This window comes from Cricetulus griseus, chromosome 3, assembly GCF_003668045.3.
Source record: "Cricetulus griseus strain 17A/GY chromosome 3, alternate assembly CriGri-PICRH-1.0, whole genome shotgun sequence".
Taxonomy (NCBI): domain Eukaryota; kingdom Metazoa; phylum Chordata; class Mammalia; order Rodentia; family Cricetidae; genus Cricetulus; species Cricetulus griseus.
In genome coordinates, this window is record NC_048596.1 from 130,117,258 (window position 1) to 130,140,760 (window position 23,503).

Below are 23,503 nucleotides of genomic sequence, written 5' to 3' on the forward strand. Positions count from 1 at the left end.
TTTCCCATTACTGGGATTACAAGTATATGCTACCATGTCTAGCTTTCTTCTTAAAACATGTGTATCATGTTTGTGAGACATTGCTGTAGGAGATATCTCCTTAGCCAAAGGAGAATCTGAGTTTTCAGATTTTCTACTTTTACAACAAATTCATTTTCAAGAAGGTTGTCAGAAAAAAAAATTCTCTGGGACTTATGGGAACCAGCTAGTTCTTGTTAGGGAAGTAGAGGGTACCAAGAGAATAGGGTTCAGCTAGCAGCTGATAGATACTTCCACAGGACCCAGTCTCTTTTCAGCCATCACACCTAGTCAAGTTACATCCAAGGATCCAGACCTCAAGCCAGTACAGTTTGGGAGTTGAAATAACCATGGTGGAGAAGTCTGGGTTTGCTAACAGGTTGTACCACACCCAGTCACCAAGAGTTTGGAAAAGAAACTCTCATGCTCTGAGAATCATACAGCTGCTGATGCTGGAAGTTCCTATCCAAGAGTAACATTCCGGGTGGGCGGGCTGCCTTTCTTACCCGTGCACAGGAATTTTCCAGTACAGTAGCCCTCCTGCTAACAGACCTGTGTGTTCTCAAGCTAGCTGGACAGGGGCAGCTGGACAGGCTTTGTTTATGACTTTTGTAAACTTTATGTGGGCCCTATCTGTTTCTGTCTGACCATTATCTCTTCCTCCTAGCAGGACTCTTCAGTTTTCTTTTGGGGTGCACACAGGATGGCAGGAGGGCAAATGAGATCCACCAGACCCCTCAGACCTAGGAGGGACATAAAGTGGAGGTCTGTAGAAGAGCACCTGCAGGGCCCAAGCAGGGTAGGCCTACAGCAATTTGCCCTGACATCTCTTTTATCAAAGTTGCTTTAAGTTTTTTTTTTCCAACTTTTGGAGTGACTCCACATACTTTCTCTGTGCTCTTTTTAAAAAAGTATTTATTGTCACTATTTTTCATTGGATCTGTGTTCGTGTGTCTCTGCATGTGTGGGCATGTGAGTTAATGGGCCCACAGAGGCCAGAGGTGTGGGTACCCCAAGCTGGAGTTAAAGTTGGTTGTGAGCCATCTAGTGTGGGTGCTGGGAAGCAAACTTGTATTCTCTGCATGAGCAGCAAGCCCTCTTAACCCCCGAGCCACCACTCTGCGCCTCCATCTCTATATTCTTTTTCTGTGCGTTCAGATCTGTTATCTTGGATCAAAGACCCAGGTTCTTCCTCTTACTTCACTAAAGGCCTTATGTGCTGCCAGGCTGGCGATGGCCAGTTACCTGTTTGCATTTCTCGTCTGTAGCTGTGGCATTGGAGGGTAGATCAGGGGTTGCCTGAGCAGCCATATTAGCTTATTGGATGATCACCTTCCCTCCCATCATAAAATAAACAATGTCAGCTCAATGGGAAGAGGCAGTTGGCACAGTTGCTGTTCTCATGAAGGCAGAAGGCCACACTGAGAAGTGCCTCCTGCAGACCAGTGACCTCTAAACTGCTGAGAGCACCGCTCTCCGAAGAAGGTTAGGGGAGATAGCCTCCAAGATCAAAGCCTTGGGAAGCAGGGTGATTACACATTCTGATAGCAGTTGACAGCACAGATTGGTACATCAAAAGGCTATCAGCATGAGATCATCCTCGTTATGTACTATTGCCGGCAAAGGGCCAGTCTTCCTTAGCCAAAATTTTTTCAGGTTCTGGATATTGTCATAGATATGATGAGGTGTTTGGGGGATGGTGGCTAAGACCAATCATCTCTCTCTCTCCTCTCTCTCCTCTCTCTCCTCTCTCTCCTCTCTCTCTCTCTCTCTCTCTCTCTCTCTCTCTCTCTCTCTCACACACACACACACACACACACACACCCTTATATACATAGTGCATGGACACATAGCCCAGAGGAAATTTGCACTATATTTTTAGCGTATCAATTTCCTACTTGCAGCATCATGATGGAGCTCAGAAAGTTGCAGATTTTTTAAAAAAGCATTTTGGGCTTGGCAGTTTTAGATGAGGGTTACTCACCCAGTATTTAGAACTGGATTTGGTGACAAGAAGCTTATGCAATTTCACTTGCAAACCACTTCCCTTACTTTATAAGCTATGCTCAAACACCTTTGGGGTGAAAGTCACTATGACTGCACCATAAGCCAACTTCCTACCTGCTCTTGTCCCTTTCCAGCGTGTCCACCACTGCTCGTTTACACCAGTGTTCAGACCTCTGAGAAATGGGCCCATAAAAGTGTTAAAAAGACCAATTCTCTTCCCTAACAGAGCAATATTCTTGAGTTGTACTGAAAAAATCTTTCATTCAATTCCTTCAATGGCATTAAGTCTTTAAAGATGAATGTGTAGAAACACAGGTGAAAAGAAGCCTTTAAAACATATATAAGCTGGGGCTGGAGAGATGGCTCAGAGGTTAAGAGTACTGGCTGCTCTTCCAAAGGTTCTGAGTTCAATTCCCAGCAACCACATGGTGGCTCACAACCATCTGTAATGCGACCTGGTGCCCTCTTCTGGCCTGGGCAGAAATATATATATATATATATATATATATATATATATATATATATATTGCTAATAGGTCTCTCAGCCATTTCTGTTTTCCCCGGGACCTGAGAATAATTTCATATTCCACAAGGAAAACCTTTGAGAGGGCTGGGAGACAGCTCAGTTGGGGGAATATTTGCCTCACCAGCATGGGGACCTGAGTTCAATCCCCATAACCTATGTAAACATGCCAGGTATAGAGGTACCCTTGCATTCCCAGTCTGGTGAGAGGGTGACGGGAGGGTTCCTGGGGCCTGCTGGCCAGTCACTCTAGCCTAATTGGTTAGCTTCAGGCCCCTTCGAAGGAGGTTCCTGAGGTTGGTATTTGAGGTGGCCCTCTGACTTCTATACACATATGCACCCATACAGGTGCCCTGTGTATATAAGCATGTACAACTGCACATACTTAATCTGCACATACAGACATGCAAAGGCCCACGAGCGTGCACACGCACGCGAACGCGCGCGCGCGCACACACACACGCACGCACACACACACGCACGCGAACGCGCGCGCGCGCGCACACACACACACACACACAGATGCATTGAAAACACAACATTCAAGGTCCCGAGGAACTGGGTGGTCAAAAGTGTAGTAACTTGGGGGCTGAAGAGATGGTCAGTGGTTTGGAGCACTGACTGCTCTTCCAGAGGTCCCAGGTTCAATTCCCAGCACCACATAGCAGCTAACAACTGTCTGTACCTCCAGTTCCAGGGGATCCAATACCCATGGTAAAACACTAATGCACATAAAATAAAAAATAAAAAGTTTTAAAAGTGCAGTAACTTTGCACAAAGGACAGGAATGTGGGCACATAGCATTCTTTGAGATGGTCAGAAATAGCCAAGGTCCCAGCTCCCAGCTCTTGCTAGCACCCCTTTGAAGCATTATGGACCCAGCCCGGGTGGTGTCTTTCCAGAAGGTTCTAGTGTTTTCTTATGGAGCAATAGATATAAAATATAATTATGAGGGAAGTGCTTGGTTATTTAAAAAAATATGAGTGTTGGAATATTTCCAGAGTACGTGCATTACTTCGAAAAGAATTGCCCTGTTTTTGTCCAGAGAGATCTTGGCCATAGCTCTGGTTGAGACTTGTTTTAATTGTTTCGATAGTACATAGCATTTGCCTGTTCTTATCCTGTCTCACTGGCGAGTAGCCTTTGCCCATTCATATCCTAATGTTTCTGTTTCAGGTTTAGGAGACAAGGTGCCAGGCATGAGAAGAAAAGGAACATTGGTGCTTTTTTTTTTTTTTTTTTTTTTTCAGAGTAGAAGATTAGTGACTGGGAAACCAAGCCCAGGAAGTGAGGCATGCCAAGCCTGGGGAAATGCTGGAAGCCACCAGGATAGTCAGGCCCTGAGTGTGAACCCTGTGTCAGAATAAAACCCGGTGGTGGTGCAAATGCCCCATAGTCTTGGGCATTTGAACACTTGTTTCCTTGCTAAAGGGAGCATGCCACTAGGGGCAGGCTTTGAGAGTTTAAAGCCTCAAGCCACTTCTAGTTGGCTCTCTCTGCTTTGTGCATGGCATTTGTTTCTGCCACTTTGTCTGCTGCCTGCTGCCATGTTGTTTCCGTCATTATAGAATATACCCTTCTGGAACCATAAGCCAAAATCAAACCCCCTCTTCCTTAATTTGATTTTGGCAATGGTATTTTATCACAGCAACATAAAAGTAACTAAGACAAGCCCTCTTTTATGTTGTCCAGTACTAAATGCTGCAAGGTAGGTAGGGTACAGACTGTATTAAGACAGTGGTTCTCAGCCTGTAGGTACTGACCCCTTTGGGGGGTTCAATGACCCTTTCACAGGGATTGCCTAAGACCATCTTTCATACTAGATATTTACATTATGCTTCATAACAGTAGAAAAATTACAGCTATGAAGCAGCGATTAAAATAATGTATGGTTGGGAGTCACCACAACATGAGGAACTGTATTAAAGGGTCAAAATACTAGGAAGGATGAGAACCAGGGTATTGAGACTTCAGTAGAAGATCTGAAACTCTGAAACTGATAGAGGAAAACACATCAGGGTATCAGCATGGGCAGTGTACTTACTGGCTGGTTTTGTGTGTCAACTTGACACAAGCTAGAGTCATCAGAGAGGAAGGAGCCTCTGTTGACAAAATGCCTCTATGAGACCAAGGTGTAAGACATTTTCTCAACTAGTAATCAATGGGAAAGGATCCAGACTATGGTGCCTTGTGCCACCCCTGCACTTGTGGTCCTAGATTCTATAAGAGAGCAGGCTGAGCAAGCCATGGGATACAAGCCAGGTAGCAGCACCCTCCGTGGCTTCTGCATCAGCTCCTGCCTCCAGGATCCTGCCCTGATTTCCTTCAATAATGAACAGCAATTTGGAAGTGTAATCCAAACAAACAAACAAACAAACAAACAAACTCTTTCCTCCCCAACTTGCTTTTTGGTCATGCTATTTTGTTGCAGCAATAGAAACCCTAATTAAAATAGGCAGTGTCAAACCATTCTAGGGTAACAGACAGAATATACATTAAAAGACAACAACCAAGTTAATGAAGACATGCTCACCAAGTGATACTATTTTCTGTATGTTGCATGGGACCTAGTCTCTCACTGAACCTGGAGCTGATCAATTCAGCTAGGGGTAGGATGATCACAGGGCTTCGGGGATCCACCGGTCTCTGGCCCCTAACCTCAGCACAGGGGTTACAGATGTGCCACTTGACCCAGCTTTCACATAAGTGTTAAGGATCAAACTTAGGGTTCCATACTTGTGCAGCAGACTGAGAACCATCTCCCCAGTCCCGGGACTGGGGGAAGATTTACAGACCAAACCATCTCTCAGTCCCAGGGGAGGGCAGCATTACAGACTGAACCATCTCCCCAGTCCCCGGGGTGGGGGAGGCTGCTTTACAGACTTAACCATCATTTCTCCAGCTCTGAGGGGCAGCTTTGCAATGTAACATGAGGATGGCTGGCATCTGAGAACCGGTTCTACCTGCCTGGCCAGTGTCTGTGGGGAACATCTTGCAAGCAAGTTCTTCCTGAAGAAGGATATGGAAGGTGACAAGGAGACCTGGAGGCAGCTGAACAAAAGGTGTATAGGCTAAAATATCCCCAAATATCCATTTATAATGGTAGGTTCTTGGGGTTCTATGATCTGTGGCTTCTGTGACCTCAGAGGGTTCAGGCCAGTCACACTTCAGATTCTGGTATACGCTAGTTCTCAGTGAGACATGGACTGGAGTGGGTTAACCGGTCCCTACATTGGTGAAACTCATTTAAATTGCCACTCTTAGTATACTTGGGCCATTTATCTGTCTCTACCTCATCTGGACGTGTGCTCAGCCTGTATGTGGGTCATCTGTTAATTATTTGAGTAGTAGTGGTTCCTTAGATTACAGATGTAAAGTTCTCTCCCATTCCTTGGCTAACTTTTCACTTTCTTTCTTTCTTTCTTTCTTTCTTTCTTTCTTTCTTTCTTTCTTTCTTTCTTTCTTTCTTTTCTTTTTTTTTCAAGACAGGGTTTCTCTGTGTAGCTTTGGAGCCTATCCTGGCACTCGCTCTGGAGACCAGGCTGGCCTCGAACTCACAGAGATCTGCCTACTCTGCCTCCCGAGTTCTGGGATAAAGGCGTGTGCCACCAACACCCAGCTAACTTTTCACTTTCTTGATGGTCGCTTTTGAAGTACCAAAGCAAAACCAAATTGAAAATTTTGATGACTTTTAACTTTGTTGTTGTTACTCATACTTTTGGTATCTTAATAGCAAATCCATGTCAGGAAGATTGCTGCCTGTGGTATTTTCTCAACTTTATGCCTTATGGGCAAGATTGTGTGCATGGTGTCACTCCAGTTGTGTCAGAAATGCTTGCTGAAAAGACAAATTCTCCATCAAACATCCTCAGAACCCTGGCTGAAAACCAACTGAGAGTAAATGTCAAGCCTTGTGTTCTAGATTCTCAATTCCCACTGCAGTGATGGCGCCACACGGTGTTAATTTCATGCTAGGTTTTAAAAGTGGGAGGCATGAAACTTCCAAGTTCATTATTCTCTTTAAGATTGTTTTGGCTGCACTAGCCCTTTTCAATTCCATGTGCATTTTAGGATCAGTTTGCTCATTTGTGCAATAAAGACAGATGGAATCTTGACAGAAATTGCATGGAGAAACAATTGTGGAGTATCACTTCCTTGAAACATTCTGATTCATGAAAATGATATGTCTTTCCATGTGTTAAGGTCTAGTAGCTTTCAGGTTATGAGTTTTGAAATTATCATTCAGTGTTTTATTCTTCTTGGTGTTTAGAAGTGTTAGTCGCTTTTCTTGCCACTGTGACATAGAACAAAAGCAACTTAAGGGGGGGGGCGTTTATTTGGGCTCAAAGTTCAGTGGGTATAAGTCTACTATGGTAGGAATGCACACAGCTGGAGTGGTGTGGCTTATTCCCATCTGGTGTCTCCAGCAACAGGGTACTCTAGCCAGAAACAGAAGTAGGCGGAGCCTTTGAGATCTGCTCTCAGCAGTCCACTTGTGCTAGTTAGGCCACAGATTTCAACAGCTTCATCACCTCCCTAGACAGCGTCACCAGCTGGGGCCAAGTGCTCAAATAAGTAAGCCTGTGATGGACAAGTCACATTCAACCCATAACATCTGCTTTCTTAATTTCATTTTCAGTTTGTTCATTTGCAGTAAACAGAACTCTAACTGATTTTGATCTTCCCCTCTTATCTTGAAGCTCTCTGAGTTTAGTTCAGTTTCCTCAGTAGATTCTTTAGGAATTCCTAAATACAAGATCATGTCATTTGCACACAGAGAATCCTGCCCCCTTTCCTCTCAACACCAATCCCTTTATTCCATTTTCTTGGATAGATGACCTGGCCAGAGACTCAAGTACAATGCTACCCACAAATGGCAAGAGCCGATGCTGTGTTACACTTTTATCTACTGTAGGAAAGACTTCAATCTTTTGTGGTTAGTATGATGGCTTGTGTTTTTTTGTTCCCACAGTTTTTGTTTTTTGATGTGTGTGATTCTTCTTGGCAGTCTGTTTCCTGCTAGAAGTGTATGGATTTTATGAAGTTATCTAATTTGTGGTATACAACTCTTCATGGTATTTATCACCTTGCTTTTGTTTCTGTAAGATCAAAAATAAGGTCCCCCTTTCCACAATTTTAGTAACTTGAGTCTTTTTTTGTTCATTGAACAATACAGCTAAAGATTTATCAGTAATGTTGATTTGCTCATATAATCAATTTTTGGTTTTATTGTTTTTCTCTGTTCCCCATTTCCTTAATGTCTGCTAGCATGTTTTTAGTTTCTCCCTTCTACTTGTTTTGGATTTTGTTGCTTTTTCTGCTGCCATGATGTAACTGTTGATTTTAAGTCTAAAAAACATTTTATTTTTATTTTTTATTTTGCACATGTGATTACATGTGGGTTTGTGCATGTGTGAGTGTAGTGCTACCAGAATCTGGAAGAGGGTGTGAATCCCTGAAGCTGGAGTTACGGTGGTGTGGTGAGCCTGACATGGGATCTCAACATTGTTTCTTGGAAAAATGTATTCATCATTGCTGAAGCATCTCTCTAGTCCCTTTCTAATTTTTTAAATGTAAACATGGGCTCAGTGGTTAAGAGTACCAGTGATTCTCCCAGAGGACCTGGGTTTAATTCCCAGCACTCATATGGTGGCTGGCAGCCATCTTTAACTTCCAGGGGATCCAACACCCTCTTTTAGCCTCCAGGGGCATCAGGCATACAAGTGGTTGCACCGATATGCATGCAGGCAAAATATCCAGACATTAAATAGAATAAAAGTAAACATAAGTTTTAAAAATGTAAAATTCTTAAGCTAAGACTTTCCTTATGGACTGTTTTCATTACATTTTCTAAGTTTTGTCATAAAATGCCTTCATTGTCATTCATCGCAATAATGCTAAGGTCTTTCATAATTTCTCTTCATCCTGTTGGGTATTTAGGAAGTATATCTCTTAGTTTCTACATATTTGTGAATTCTCTAAGTTTCTCTCTCTTACTGATTTCTAATTTCATTCTACTGTGGTCTACATTGTGCTCTCTGTTATATCAGTTGGATTCTTCTCTAGATGTCTGAATCTTGTTGGTGTATAGGACTGTTCAAATCTTCTGTTTCCTTTCGAATATTTACCTGATTTTTCAAGTCCACTCTTGAAACTGGATGGGGAAGACTCTTTTAACACTATTAAATTCCATCTCTTCCTTCCTTTCTGTCATGCTTTCTCTAGAGCTTTGTGGCCAGGTGCATTCATTCATTTTGTAATTGTTAAATCTTCATGACAGATGCTCCCATTATCATTACAAAGTATTCCCACCTCTACTAACATCTTTTTAAACCCTAGGGATTAAACTCATGGCTTTGCACATGCTAGGGAAGTGCTCTACCACTGTGCTTCATGCCCCAACTTAACATGTTTATAAAAATCTGTAAGTTTGATATTAGCATAGAAACCACACTTTCTGTGATAGTGTATTGTCAACTGAACACAATCTAAAATTACCTAGGAGGCGTGCCGTTGGGCACACCTCTAAGAGACTATCTAAATCTAGGCTTTCTTCTGAGAATGTCTGTGAGGGGTTATCTAGATTTTGTTAATTGATGTGGAAAAACCCATCTTAACTGTGGGTGGAATCATTCCCTGGGCAGGGGATCTGGAATTGAACAAAGAAAGCAAGCTGATCACTAGCCTGCATTGCTCTCTGCTTTCCCTTTGTGACTGTTGCGACCAGCTGCTGCTTGCATCAGCTTTCTCACCACAACAGACTGTATCTTTGAACTGTGAGCCAGAATAAAGCTTCTTCCTTTAAATAGCTTTTGTCTGAGTATTTTATCATGGCAATAGGAAAAGAAACTTGGATACTGTTACTATGATTTCTGCTTGTACAATACTTTCATTTTTATTGCATGTCTATAGAGATGTGCATTTTCAAGGAAAAAAGAATAGTGGTTCCATATCTGTAGACTGTTGCTTTAAGACAGTTGGCCAGTACTGAACTTAAGAAAGCCCATTAGATCCCATGAGAAACAGAACAGACTGTTCTAGGATTTGGTCACCATGCCCATCTTTTTTTTTTTTTTTTTTCTGAAACTTCTCCATCAAGTCTGTTGGTGGAGAACCTTCCATCACCTTCCATCATCACCCTTAATTACAGAGCATTTATTCTACAGAGTCTGATGTTTCCCCTGGAAACTGGAGAACATACATTTCCCTTTCATTTAAGATAGGTCACTTTGAAACACAGGAATAGAAAGTACTCTTTGTAGTGCCCTCAGAACTCGCTGAAGGCCAGGGCTCCCCATATGTCAGCTGGTGAAGTAGCAGTGTAAGGCAGGGGTCAGCAAGCTACTGCTCCAGCTGTCTGTTCTGAGGAATACCCAAGACTACATTTCACATTGCCCAGCTTTCCCCTTTCTAGAGATGGTCACATAAACGTTGGGAGGAAGTATCCAGTGCTCCATTTTATTATTTGGATAAGGCAGGGAGAATGCAGGGCCTCTTTGATATGCTACAGAATTTATATGACAGTCATTTCCTAATGGGAGGAATCAGTTACCTATGAAACTGGTGTCTGGGAATTCGCTTGTTGTCTGTAATAACGGAAAGGAGGGATGGATACCCAAGCAATCAAAGCAACTCTCAAGTTGCCTTTTCTTCCTCTGTCTTGTGCTCTCCTAATTCTGATCAACAAGGAAAGGTTTCAAAATTTTACCATTTAGTTGGAATGTAACTGAGGCCCTGGAATAGCATCTGAAAAACGTTCTGGCATCCAGCTAATGTAGATTCATCCTCACCAATCACACACCACTAAGGCCTAGTGTAGACCAGTGTCCCCATAACAACATCTATTGCTTTTATGTCAGGAGCAAGCAGGACAATTCTTTGATGTTTCATAGCAGTCAGAAACGGATTAAACAGCAGCATCTTTTTCAACTTGCACCTGTGGCTTAAGATACACACATTTCAAGCTTCATTCTAAAGTCATGATCTTCCAATCCCCTCTCTGTATGCGTGTACATGCATGCACACCTTAGAACACATTTTAATAAAAAACTGTGGTATTCCATTCAGTTTTAACCAAAAACAAGGCCAGCCTGGTTGGAGGTAATTGAGAAGGAACACAAATTTCAAAACCAAATACTCTTCTCTGCAGATGACTATTCAATCCAATTGCAAGTAAATGTTCTTTTCTGAATCACCCTAATTCCATGTACAGTACACCATGTACTGCCCGGGAAGAGGTTCAAATCATAAATGCTATAGGGAAATGTCTAATAACTTGGAATAGCTTTTCAAGTGGCTAATAAGCTCTAAAAGGCTGCAAAAATGTTAAATCTGGTAATGCATGAGTTCTGGGCTCCAAGTGGAGCCCACTGTGCAGTCTGTGGCTGGGTCTCTAGGGTTGGCATACAGTATCACTGTTTTGATGCCAACAACAAGGCTTTTTTCCTGCAGACTGTGGTCAGCGATGTGAAGGCTGCTGGCCACACTCATCACAGCTGATCCAATCTGTGATTTCTGCCTCTCCTGCCAATGGTGGGGCCAGGTTTGCTGATGTTTGTGTTGGTGTGTAAAATTCTGGAGAGGGGCCATCTGTCCTGTGTCAGATCCCAGATTCTATATGGTTACGGCAGGGGCTGGGAGAGACATCCCCAGAGCCAGGCACTGACTCAGAATAAAGAGGTGCTAATGGTATGCAGTTGGGAAGGCAAAGGAAACTGTCAGGAACTCAATGGAAAAAGAAGGCCGAAGAAAATTTAGAGAGCGGGAGAAAAAGGAAAATGCAAGGGGAAAAAGACAAACACCTATGTTGTTTTAAAGGTCAAAGAGTAATAATAACAGAAAGGGTCTTCCACTGTGCCAGGCTCAACAGCAGCTTCTTTTTAGCTTTGATAATAAAGTTCACACTGTTAGTTCTTAGGCTATCCTACTGGGTCATTGGCTCTCTGCTCCAATTATGCACACCCCATTGCACACACATTTGTTCTCGAAGCCCCACACAGCTCCGAGTCCCACCTGCCCTACGCAAGGCAGGTTTTACATGTGTGTCAGATCTCTCTTTTTTTTTTCAGTCCTAAATTTCTGAGACTAGGCTCTCCACTTCTCATGTAAGTACCCTGAGTCCACATAACTACAGGTTCTTATGAAAGACACATGACAGCTAGACCATGCTCTGTAGCAGTTCAAATGTTATCGTTCAAGTGGGAACATTACATGTCTAAAATAGACTTATTTGATACACACCTTTACATATAGTATGTATTTGCATGTGTACACACATATGTAGTTGTGCAACATTTGCATGAGTATATAAGTCTTACAAATTCTATGGTCAGACACATTTCTTGAGTCAAATAGTAATATCTGCGGACTTGTGGCAATTCATTTTCATGTGCCTATTTTACACATTAAAGGGTCAGATGGTCCAAGAATAAGCAAACTGACAAACAAAGAGAGTCAGCCTGGAACAGCCAGTCAGTATTTCCTTTACAAGTCCTCCAGAAAATTCCAGGTGTTGGTTTATCTTTTCTCAATTTCATTTTCTCTTCTGTTTGTGGAAATTCCACTCATTCTTTATGTTGGCTTCATATGACTTTATAGTCAGAAAGAGAATGAGATTTAAAAAATAAAAGGAGTGGGTGTGAGGGAGAAAATGCCTACTTATCAAGTTATAGGTGTTGAAGACAGTCTTTCTAAATACCCTCCTGTTCACTAGGCACTGAGAAGGAAGGGCTGATCAGGAAGAGGGGATGGTGCAGAAGACACAGTACAAGATATCTTGGCTGTGCTAGATGCCCAGGGGATGACTGAACAGGCAAGAAAAAGTCATCCAGTGTAATAATGTATCCTCCATTGTGTCTCCATTCTGAGACAGGACCTTCATAGTGCCAGCTATTAGTGAACAGAGGTTCCAGTGTCTCAGTGGTCAGAGTAGGCAGTGATGGGCTATGGTGGGCTAAGTCCAGCAGAGGGAAAGCGTCTGCTCAGCCACAAAGGGGCATCTACATCACACTCTTTCCCCACCAAGGCTCAGGAGCCATCATGTAAGAGGAGGTAGAAAGAGGTAAGAGGCAGAGGTCGGTGAGAACCAGATCACAGCAGTTTCTTCTGAGCATGACAGGACTGCCACACTCATGAACTCACAGCAGCTATGGTTGCCTGCAAAGTAAACATTCTATCCTGGAGCCTGGATGGGCCCGTGAGCCCCTACCCCCGTCAGAGGTGCTATAGACAGTTGATGGGCTCTGGGGGAGGGGAGTCTTTAAGGGTACAGTCTCTGGAAGGCTGACCATGCTCCATGAGTATATGGGCAACACAAATTGGAATTAGTGGGTTAATTAAAAAAGAGGAGCTGAGTGATGGTGACACACACCTTTAATCCCAGTACTTGGGAGGCAGAGGCAGGGGGATCTCTGTGAGTTCAAGGCCAGCATGGTCTACAGAGTGAGTTCCAAGACAGCCTCCAAAGCTACAGAGAAACTCTGTTTCAAAACAACAACAACAACAACAAAAAGAGGATATGATATTAGGAGGGGTGGAGGGTAGGGGGAATGTAGGGGGTGAATGTGATGGAAATACATTGTATACACGTATGATTTTTTTTTCCAAAACAGTATTCCTTTGTAAAACAGCTCTGGCTGTCCTGGAACTTGCTTTGTAGACAAGGCTGGTCTAAAATGTCACAGAGATCCACTAGCCCCTACCTCCCGAGTGCTTGGACTAAAGGCATGCACCACCACTGCCCAACTTGAACATTTTTGAAAAATTAATAAAAATATTACAAACATAGCATAGAGGGACAGGGTCAGGAAGACAGGTTCCTGTGCCCATTCATTTTATTGGCTTTTATTTATTTTTGAGGTGTGGAAAATGTTCGAGAGAAAGCTAAAGAACAAGAAACAATCCTCTTTTAATTCTAACACTTGTCATCTTGAAGTCAAGTCTTTGCATCTCTCTTGATGCTGGGCCTGTTTCTCTGTATGACTACTAATTCCCAATCGCATCCTGAACGTTATCAATGAGACACTCCCTGGTCCACATCAGTGCTGCTCCATACAAATAAGCTGGATGTGTCATCTGACTTTTCCAGCAGCCATGGGAACAGTGAAAAGAAACAGATGGACGTTTCATTTCCATAGCGTATTCTAGGGCGGGAGCTATAGCTCAGGGGTAGAGCACTGAACAGGCAGATGTGAGGCCCTAGGCTTGGTCCCCAGCACTGCAAAACAAACACCACCAAACTGCAGAAACATCAACAGAGCCAGTGAAGTGGCCCAGCAGGTAAAAGTTCCTGGGACCCACAGAAGAAGCTGAGAACCAGCTCCCCACCATTGCTTTCTCACCTCCACATGTGCATAGAGGCATACGTGCTCTGCATAGTAATGCATAAATACTTAAAAAATAATAACAACACAAACACATACTTTCCTCCAACATATTTAAAATACAGTTATTCTGGATGATTATAATCCACACCATCCCATCTCATATTATTAAATTATCTTGCAATTGTAAATCATTGATATTTATAATTTCATTCCCTTTGAAACCCAACAGTTTTATTCACATATTTTATACGCACAGCAAATTTCACCTTGGGCCAGCTACAGGCTCTCACATTGAGTGGTACACCCCTAGAGAATCATGGTAGAATCCTGAACTTCCAGCTGAGCAGGCAGCACACCTGGCTTCGCTAAGCACAGGTCGCTGAGATGGGCAGGAGCTTCCCTAGTAGTTCTGTTCTGCTGCCCTTAGCACTACCCTACGAAATCCGTCCCACCTGTGTCTTATCTTAGGGATGGGGCCAAGTATATCTGTGGAATCTCCCTCCTTTCTGCACCTTTTACCTTCTCAATTTTCAGCTGCTATGGTCACCCTGAGCACGCATGTGAGCTCAGCTGCAGTCCATTGCAGTTCTAGCTGAGCCTCTGTTAAGGTCTGAATCTGAAATCTTGCTCCTAAGTTCACGTTTTGAATGCTTGCCCCCTAGCTGGTGGTGCTACCATGGGAGGCTACGGAACTTTGGTAGCTGAAGCTTAGCTGGTAGAAGTGAGTTACTGTGGGGAAGGACTTTGAAGGCCACAGCCTGGTCCCTGGTTCCAGCACTCGACCTGTTCTGTATAGGCCCACAGGCAACGTTACTACACACTAGAGCCACCGCTATGAGCATTGCTGCAACACCTACACCAGCTACAGCTCCTGCAAACCCTCAGAGGTCATGAGCCACAAGCAATCTGTGCTCATTGAAGCTGTTCCTGTCAGATACTTTGTTTGCCACAGCAATCAAAGGTAACTATTGCAGTGTCCATGTAGTGACAAATGGTCTTCTGCTCATATCCTCCATTGCAATTTCTGTCTGTGTTCTGGCTTTCAAATAGTTGCTTCTGTATTTTCTCTGGAGTTCCCTGTCATTATCTGCAGCTCCATTATTAAGGATGTAAACCCTTTAATTGGCAGCATTTAATCGATATTCCTTAGTGTTCCACAGGGGTGCCTCAGGCCTGCTGTGGGGGAAGGGGTACTGACTGAGGAAATGTTATTTTATTTGTTTTCTGCACATAATCTAAAACTTTTAGATGTTAAAGTATAGTTTGTAAACACTGATCAGAAAATACAATTTGTGAAGGCATCCCTAGGGCTTCTTTGTAAAATTCCCTTGAGTCTATCCTGACGTCTCTGTGTCATGAATGAGTTCTACACCCCATTCTTGGCTCATTCTTCCAGGGGCAGACCATTCTTGGTTTCAGGAAGAGAGAACTCCACCATCTCATCATTGAGGTCTCCCCCCACCCCCCGCGCGCGCGTGCGCGCGCGCGCGCTTTTGTTTTTACTTTTACATTTGTCTTTTTTATTTTAAATTTTTTATTCATTTTATATATCAACCATGGTTTTTCCTCCCTCCTCTCCTCCCCTCCCCTCATCTCCATTCTACCCCCCTCCCCCATCCACTCCTCAGAAAAGGTAAGGCCTCCCATGGGGAATCAACAAAGCCTGGCATACCAAGTTGAGGTAGGACCAAGCTCGCATGGTCACTGAGTTTTTACAGTTGTTAAATCTTCCTTCTTTGGCCTCATAGCCGAAAGAGGGACTGGAGGATGGGCTTGAAGTATGGCTGCCAATCCTCAAAATACACAACTAGGGGAGTTACTGTGCCTTACAATTGCAGGCCTCTAGGAACTCAAGCAGCTAGTCACCTCACACCCTCAGTCAACTGCAGTGAGAGATGACTATTTCCAAGCTGCCTGGCCTCTCCGAGTTTTTCCCATTCTTTTATAGTTCAGTATCCAGTCCATGACATCTAAGGTGGGTCTTCCCATCTCCATTAACAATCAGGACAATGCTCCCCCACCCCCAGACAAGCCGACAGGCCAAGCTGATTTAAGTAATTTCTCAATTGAAGATCTTTTTTTAGTAATTCTAGGTTGTGGCAAGTTGATATTTGAAACTAACCGCCATGCAGACTTTCTGAATGAGCGAGCCCTCCCTTGAAGCCTTTAGCATGAAAGTGGACTTTCATTCTTAATTTTGAAGGAGCTCGAAAAAGCAACATAAGGAACATCACCTGCTTGCTGCTCCTTCCCATCTTCTCTTAAGCACATGATGAGAGATTAACAAAAGGCTGTGACAATGCTATGATAGCTCAGCAAATAAGGGTGCTTCGGCCAACCCTGACAACCTGAGTTAGATACTCAGGGCACATTTGGTGAGGAGATCATCAATGTCTAAGAGATGCCCTTTGACCTCCACACATGTGCCACGGAGTATGTGTGCACACATGCAGCAGGCATGTTCACACACACACACACACACACACACACACACACACACACACACACACACACACACACTTAAAAATTAGAAAAAGTGTAAGCAAAGGGGATTGGCACAAAAGCCAAACACATTGTGAGACTCCTGAATTAGGACAGGGGCACACGAAGATCATAAAAGACCCCAGAGACTCCACACATCAAAAAGCCACGCCTAATTAGCAAAGGTGAATACGCCTTGACATGATGGGCAGGGTCACAAAGCAAAAACCAGTTGCTCAACTTGGGGCAGAAAGGGAGGCAGAGGGGCAACAGTGTGCAATGCATCGGAGTCGCTGGGTACCATGTTTCTGTCCAGCACAACTAGAAAGAAACATGTAGAACAGAACACATGGAACTGATGGACACACTGCACAGCTCACCACAGTCAAGAACTGCAGATTTTATGCCAGAGCACACGGGCAGCATGGCCATTTCATGTTTCAGCTGGGTCTGGCAGAGAAGTACAGATGGCTTCCACACAACAACAGATGCTCACAGAGACGGGTCAACCACGGGTACTAGCCTCTGCAGACCCTTATTCTTAGACACTAAAATTCTAGCACTTATTTCTTCTTCCTCCAAGACAAGAGATTTAGGGGAGCCAATGGGCACCATTCAAAAGTGTGAGCCCATGGCCACATTTTCTCTGTGAGACGTCAATCACGACCAGTAAGCTGCCTTCCAGCTAGGACAGGATATTTCCATAGTGTTCTGGTTTAGAAGACAGACATTCAGACAGCACTGTGTCATCATACTTCAGTCGTTAACATGGATACAGCAGTGGTGCCATCCGATTACAATGGAGTTGAAAGATTTCCATCACCTCCACCATGTCACAGTGTAACACACCATGCTTATGGCAACACCCGTGGAAACAAACCAACTGTACTGTTACATTTATTATTCTTGGAGAGGGCTGGGATATGAATATGGTAAACTTGCCTATGCATGCTCATGAGGGGGTCAGAGGTCATTGTTGGGTGTCTCCCCCTATCACCTTATTGTATTTTATTTTGAGAGTGTTTCTTGGTGTGTCTAGAGTTCACCAACTGGCTAGATTGGTTTCAGTAAGCCTTGGTTATCTGCCTGTTTGCACACACTCCTCTAGGTCTGGGGTTACAGACATACACAAATGTTCCCTTCTCTTACAGGGGTGCTAAGGACCCAAACTCAGGTCCTTATGATTTCACTCTACCCACTGATCCATCTCCCAGCCCCAATACATACCACAGTACACACTACTGACAATGATAACAAGTGATAATAAGTTACCGTACACACTACTGACAATGATAACAAGTGATAATAAGTTACCGGTCCAGGTACTTACTGTGCTACAATTGCTATTGTTATTTTAGAATGTACTCCTTTTTAAAAGTATTGTTCACTGTAGAGAAGTTTGTGTTAGAACAGCACCAGCCAACCCATTCCATGTCTACTGACTGTATCATTTTTATGCTTAATGTTCTCTTTTGTTCATATCCTAGGAACAATAAACTATAACACACCTATGCAGTTAGCCTACTTGTATAGTAAACATTATATTGTCTAAATAGGCACTTCTCAGAATGTGTCCCTGTCGTCAAGCAACACAAATACTTTGAGCAAGCAAAAAAAAAAAAATTAAATAAATCACTAGCCACACCACCAGAATATGGCATAGGCTGGTTCTGTGGTGTTAACTGTGTATTGCCATCCCCTCTTTAGAGGGGGTGCTATCCAACACACTGGTGGTCCAAGCCACAGAATACAGCGACTTACCTGGACTGGCATGGGTGAGAGTTGCACCTTCGGACTTGGGGTTCAGGGCGGCTTGCTTGGGGACAGTCACTGTCATTCACCAGGGTTGTGGTCTTGTTAACAATCCGTGTGCATGATACAATGGTTCTTCGTTCTCCTGGAAGCCAAATCACGGGAACTGAGAAGTTATGGAGGCCCATTACTGGAAAGCCATTCATTCATGCTTATGGAGGGTATTTGGGTGTAACTACCCATCAGTGAGTGAGCCATATCACAAGTTGTCAAAGAGGGCGGAGCTGTTCTCTAAGGGATGGGGTGTTTAAGTCATAACAGAGCTGTTTGGAGTAGGGTAATATTTGAGAACAATCTGAGAAAGCAGCAGGATCCTCATGTCAGCTGTGTCCTTGGATAGCTTGGGAGTTGCTAAAACCAATGCTTTGCTTTGGGGCTTTCAGAAATTGCTAATCTTTTGATCTGCATGTGTGAGATTTAAGGTCTGTGGAGATTTGGTCCCAGTCACACCTGTATATCAGCTTTCACTGAGAGCATGGTCCTCACTTTGTTACAGGCTTTCTTCTCGAGAGGAGTAAGGTGGCTGCTGTGACAGACATGCAGGCTTGCTTCACTCCACAGTGTTCACTTAGCACAGTGGTGCCAACGCCTCAGCGTCAGGTGCTGTTGGGCAGCTTTGCAAACCCATTAACCTTTCTTTGAGTGTCCCTATGAGCTCTCAATCTGATGGCTACAACTTTGTCAGGGAAGCTGAGGGACGGTCATGAGGAGGGTGGCCTCTGGAACAGGCTGTCTGGGTGCCTCTTGGCTTTGTCACTATCAGTGTCACTGTGACCATAGCGTCAACAGTTGGCTACCACACTTCTATATCTCAGTTTCCCCAAGTGGGCCAGCTTGCTTCACCCCATTGCTCTAGGATGTGAGAGTGCTGACACCTCATGTAACTGTATTAGTGTTATAGGTATGGCTTGAGAAAGGTGACCATAAAGGATGAACAGGGAGTCAAGTGCAACTATTCAGGCCTAGGTTTCTCTGTAAGATCTGTTGTTTTCGGAATTTGTCATGCAGGGATGACTAAAAAAACGAGGAGACTTAAGCCACTGTCTTAGGCTCACAAATGTAGTCACATGTAAATATGAAAGCAGAGAGCTACGGAATGCAGAAGCAGACTAGACAGGAGCTGGAAGTCACTGGTGCCACAAAGGGACTGCACCAAGGCATCTGTGGCTGTGGCAGTTCAGAGTTCCCAGTGGAGCACAGCCTGCCATGGCTCCTCCGGCTGGGCTTTGTCTACAGTAGGTTGGCCCAGAGGAATGTCTAACCACAGTTAGAGACCCAGGCATGAGCCCCTAAAGTGGGAGGGCAGGAAGCCACCAGCCCAAGGGACAGCTGAAAGCCACAGGACAAGAGGTCTGGAAAAGGTGTTTTCTGGTAGGGCTGATAATGGCATCTGGAAGTTGTGCCAATAGTCACAGTCTGCAGAAACATTAGGTGTGAGCAGTGAGCTGAGATACATAGGAGGGAAGTGAAGGGCTTGATCACACCATGGCTCTGATCTCCCCTGAACAATGGGATGAGTCCCTAAGTGTTATACAATGCAACACAGGCTGCATATGTGATGACATCATCTTAGCACTCAAGCCGCTTCAGAGCAGGGGTGGGTGGGGTCGCACCTGGGTTCTAGCTTGCCAACCTGCTGGCTGGGTAGGTATTGAGAGTCCTCATCAATCCTCTGTCTCAACTGTCTTACCCACCATCCTCTGTGTCATCCCCATGTCCCTCCTGAGGGCCTTATTGGAGTAACAAATGGCACTGACCCAGAGGTCAGTCTTACTTCTTACTTGAACTTACTGTTTCTTATTCTGTTACTAGCTCTTGCTATGCTCTCTTCTTTTTCTTCTTCTTCCTCCTCTCTCCTCCTCCTCCTCCTCCCTCTCCTCCTCCTCTTCTCTCTCTCTCCCATGCCCCCCCTCTCCCCCTGACCATTCCCAGTCTACTTCTTTCTCTCTGCTCTGGACTCTTCCAGATGCCTCTAGATACTCTCTCTCTTATCTACAATAAAACCTTCCCATACCATGGAGCAGTCCCACCAGCAGCTTCTTTACTTTCTTGAGTGCAGTTTTCCTGCTGCTCTATGTTAAAACTTTCATTTCTTTCTTTTGTTCGTTGATGGTTTCTCATGGGTATATATTGAATTTTGGTCATCTCCACCCCTGTTACTTTCTCTGGTCCCCACCCCTTGCTGAAGCCTTCTTCCCAACAAGCCCTCTCCTAATTTGGTGTGTGTTTTAGTGACCGGCTGAGTTGAATGACAGTCGCTGGTATGACTGGGGAATTCTTTATCACCAGTGCTTCTTCTTAATGCCCTACTAGCAGACACAGCACCTTCGCTAATGTAGGTCTTTGCAATGTGACAGTCCCTTTGGCTCACATGCAGGCTCTACAGCTAGAGGGTGGGGCAATCATCACAGGTTAGAGGTGAAATGCAGGTGTGCACAGAGGGGGCAGGTTATCTGCTAAGGCTGGGCAGACAGAGATGCAGAGTCAGAGCTCACTCGAGGTGTGCTCTGTCCGACCCAGAGGACTCTTTTCTTTTGCACCCTGGAGAGGGCGACCATGGCAATGAGGACAGAGCACTTGGGGATGGGTGAGGTCTTCATCTGGTGCCATTCCACCAAAATGGAGGTCTATTTCAATTATCTAAGGACCATTTTTGTTTTCATATCTACCACATACTCACATGACTGGCAAATATCTACTGCTAGGGTTAAACTCCAGGCCAAGGAGCAGTGTGGGCCCACCAATCTTCAGGAGCTGTGATGGCCTGGCCACATGCTCTGTTGAGATTTTTCAGGGCTTAGGTTCCCATGGAACTACAAATTCTCTTTCCACACTGAGTGGACTGGCACAGAGGGCCCTGAATTCAGTATTTCTTCAGTTGCACCCTCACCTCTCCCACCCCCACCGTACCTCCTCCACACTGCACGCTGCACCCTTCCCAGCCACTGTGGGTCCAGAGAAAGAGGGCGTCCTGGGGCTTGGTGGGCTCACTCTGATTTTCAGTGCTCTGGTTTACGGGTATGGTATATTCATAGTGAATGCCATAGTTCTGGTCGTGAAATAACAGCACCTGGAGCCAGGAGAAAAGGAAGACCTTGTTGAGATGGAGTGAGTACCCACAGACTGCTGTGACTGCTTCCCTACTAGCCAGCTCTCTTCTGAAGATAAAAGCAGGTTAAAGAGGTGTCTGTCTCAACCTCAGGTTCCTTGGGGCCTTGGGTGGTAGATAGGGTGAACACACTATCATCAGTGAGTTCTGCTCTTTTCTAATCTACAAAGGACCTGTTTATAGGAGGGATCTGGGGTGGTAAACCGCAGGTTGTTTGTGGCATTTTTCTACATCGTACAGCAGATCCACATCCTACCAACTTATGCTCATCTGTGAGCATAAGGTTGTGCTCACAGATGAGAGAGACACAAACACATTGCTTCTTCCTAGAGAGATCTGAGAGTCATTTCTTTGACTATAAGCTTGGGGCTGCCTAGTTTATATCAACTTGACCCAACCTGGAGTCATTTGGAAAGAGGGAAAAAACATCAATAGGGGAAATGCCCACATCAGATTCGCCCATCTGCAAGCCTTTGGCACCATTTTCTTGATTGATGACTGTTGTGGGTGGGCCTGGCTTATTATGGGTGGTGCCATCTCTGGGTGAGAGATGAGAAGGTATGATAAGCAAGCCATGAGGAGCAAGCCAGTAAGCAGCCTTCCTCCATGGCTTCTGTTTCAGTTCCTGCCTCCTGGTTCCTGACTTGCTTGAGTTCCCTCAGTGACAGACTTGGAAGTGCAAGATGAAATAAACCCTTTCCTTCCCAAGCTGCTTTTGGTCATGGTGCTTTTCATACCAATAGACACACTAACCAAGACAAGTCTGCCCTCCAGCTGGTGCCTTTCATCACCTGTCATTGTTACACCACAGTTTGCATACTCAGGGGTAAGTCGGGTCAAGAGAAGGAGAGACACAGCCTATGGCAGAGGGACCTGGGGGAACCTATGTGAAGGATGCTGAGGCTGTCTGCACCTTGGTACCACCATGGAGCTTGAATGATCACCATGCCTGTTGGAAGGCAGATGCATGATTCATGGTTGAACACTAAGGGTAGATGGCGGTGCAGAGAGGTGACTGAGCTTCACCTGTGGGAGCCATGCTGCAGCTTGGGGACCATGCATCTGAAATCCTAGTGAGGGCTTAGAATGGAAGAGTCTAGGCTTTGCCTGGGGCAAAACATGACAAGCCTGGTAAGACCACCAGGTGCCCAATTGGCTTTAGAGATTATGTAGATAGGTAGATATGCATCATGATGTCAAGCTTTTCTGTGGGAGATGGACCTAGCTGTAGACCAGTGAGTGTCCCTGGGGATAGTGGCAGAGTGCACAGCCCACCTGCCTAGACTCTAACAGAAGGGAATTGTCCCAAGGCTTCCTGGGCCTACAAGGCTGCACTGAAGGATGGGGTAGGGGCTCTAGAGGTAGACCTGATACATATTAGTTTCCCCAGCTAATAGATCTGCAGCCATGTACTTGGAGAAATGCTTCCTGCTAGAAAACAAAATGAAACAAAACAACAAGATACTGCCCCCCCATCCCAAAATACAAAACAAAACTATGTGATTAGTCTTTACAAGAGATTTTTTTCATAGCCATCTATGCTTACTGTATGTGTCTAGTTGGTTTCAAATGATGACCTCTAAGACTCCATAAGCACCTCTCATTGTGAAAGTAATGTACACACCCCAGTTTAGGGACCATGGCTTTCTATGCTGAGGCAAGGGAACCTTGACGTGAAAGCAATTAAATATTAAATCAGGGCTGAAAGTCCAGCTGGTTGTGAGGTACTTCCTCTGAGTTCAGTTATGGTCCTCATAGACCAATCAGTTTATAAGAGCTTTTGGTGAAGAAAGGCCCTATGCACACTCCAGTGTTTGTTAGAGAGGGCAAAGTCCTGCACTAATGGCTCATGTTTCTTCATGGCCCTTATTTTGTCTCCAGCTCCCTCTTTGTGCCCCTCTGAATATTTGCTTTGAACTCAGAATAGTTGTGTGTGTGGGGGCATTATTTCAAAGGCTTTGACTGGGAAACATCTCATCCTGGGAAAATGGCTCTGTGACAGGTCCCTGGGTCCCAAAGATCTACTTGCAGAAATGATCTCCAGTGGAATCATTGGCAGATTCCCAGACAGTTTATGGTCCACGTGGAAGCTGGCTGGCTTTCAGCTCAGCAGAGTCTACAATGGGGTCAGCACCCTCATCAGGCCACACTCAACACCCACAGTAGGTGGTGGCCAGAGAATCTTCTGAATGTTAGCTCATCTCCAGTGGCACAAATAAATGGGGGGAA

At 44.6% G+C, this 23,503-nt stretch overlaps 1 protein-coding gene across 1 annotated transcript in view; it reads right to left on the reverse strand.

The window, feature by feature from the left end:
• Positions 1 to 23,503, reverse strand: part of Adamts17 (ADAM metallopeptidase with thrombospondin type 1 motif 17) — a 307,289-nt gene that overhangs the window by 41,072 nt on the left and 242,714 nt on the right. Inside the window, exons 18-19 of the mRNA XM_027408107.2 lie at positions 21,076 to 21,235; positions 18,115 to 18,250 (exon numbers count right to left, since the gene is read on the reverse strand). Of these exons, the coding sequence (XP_027263908.1) occupies positions 18,115 to 18,250; positions 21,076 to 21,235 (296 nt within the window). The remainder of the gene's footprint in view (positions 1 to 18,114; positions 18,251 to 21,075; positions 21,236 to 23,503) is intronic.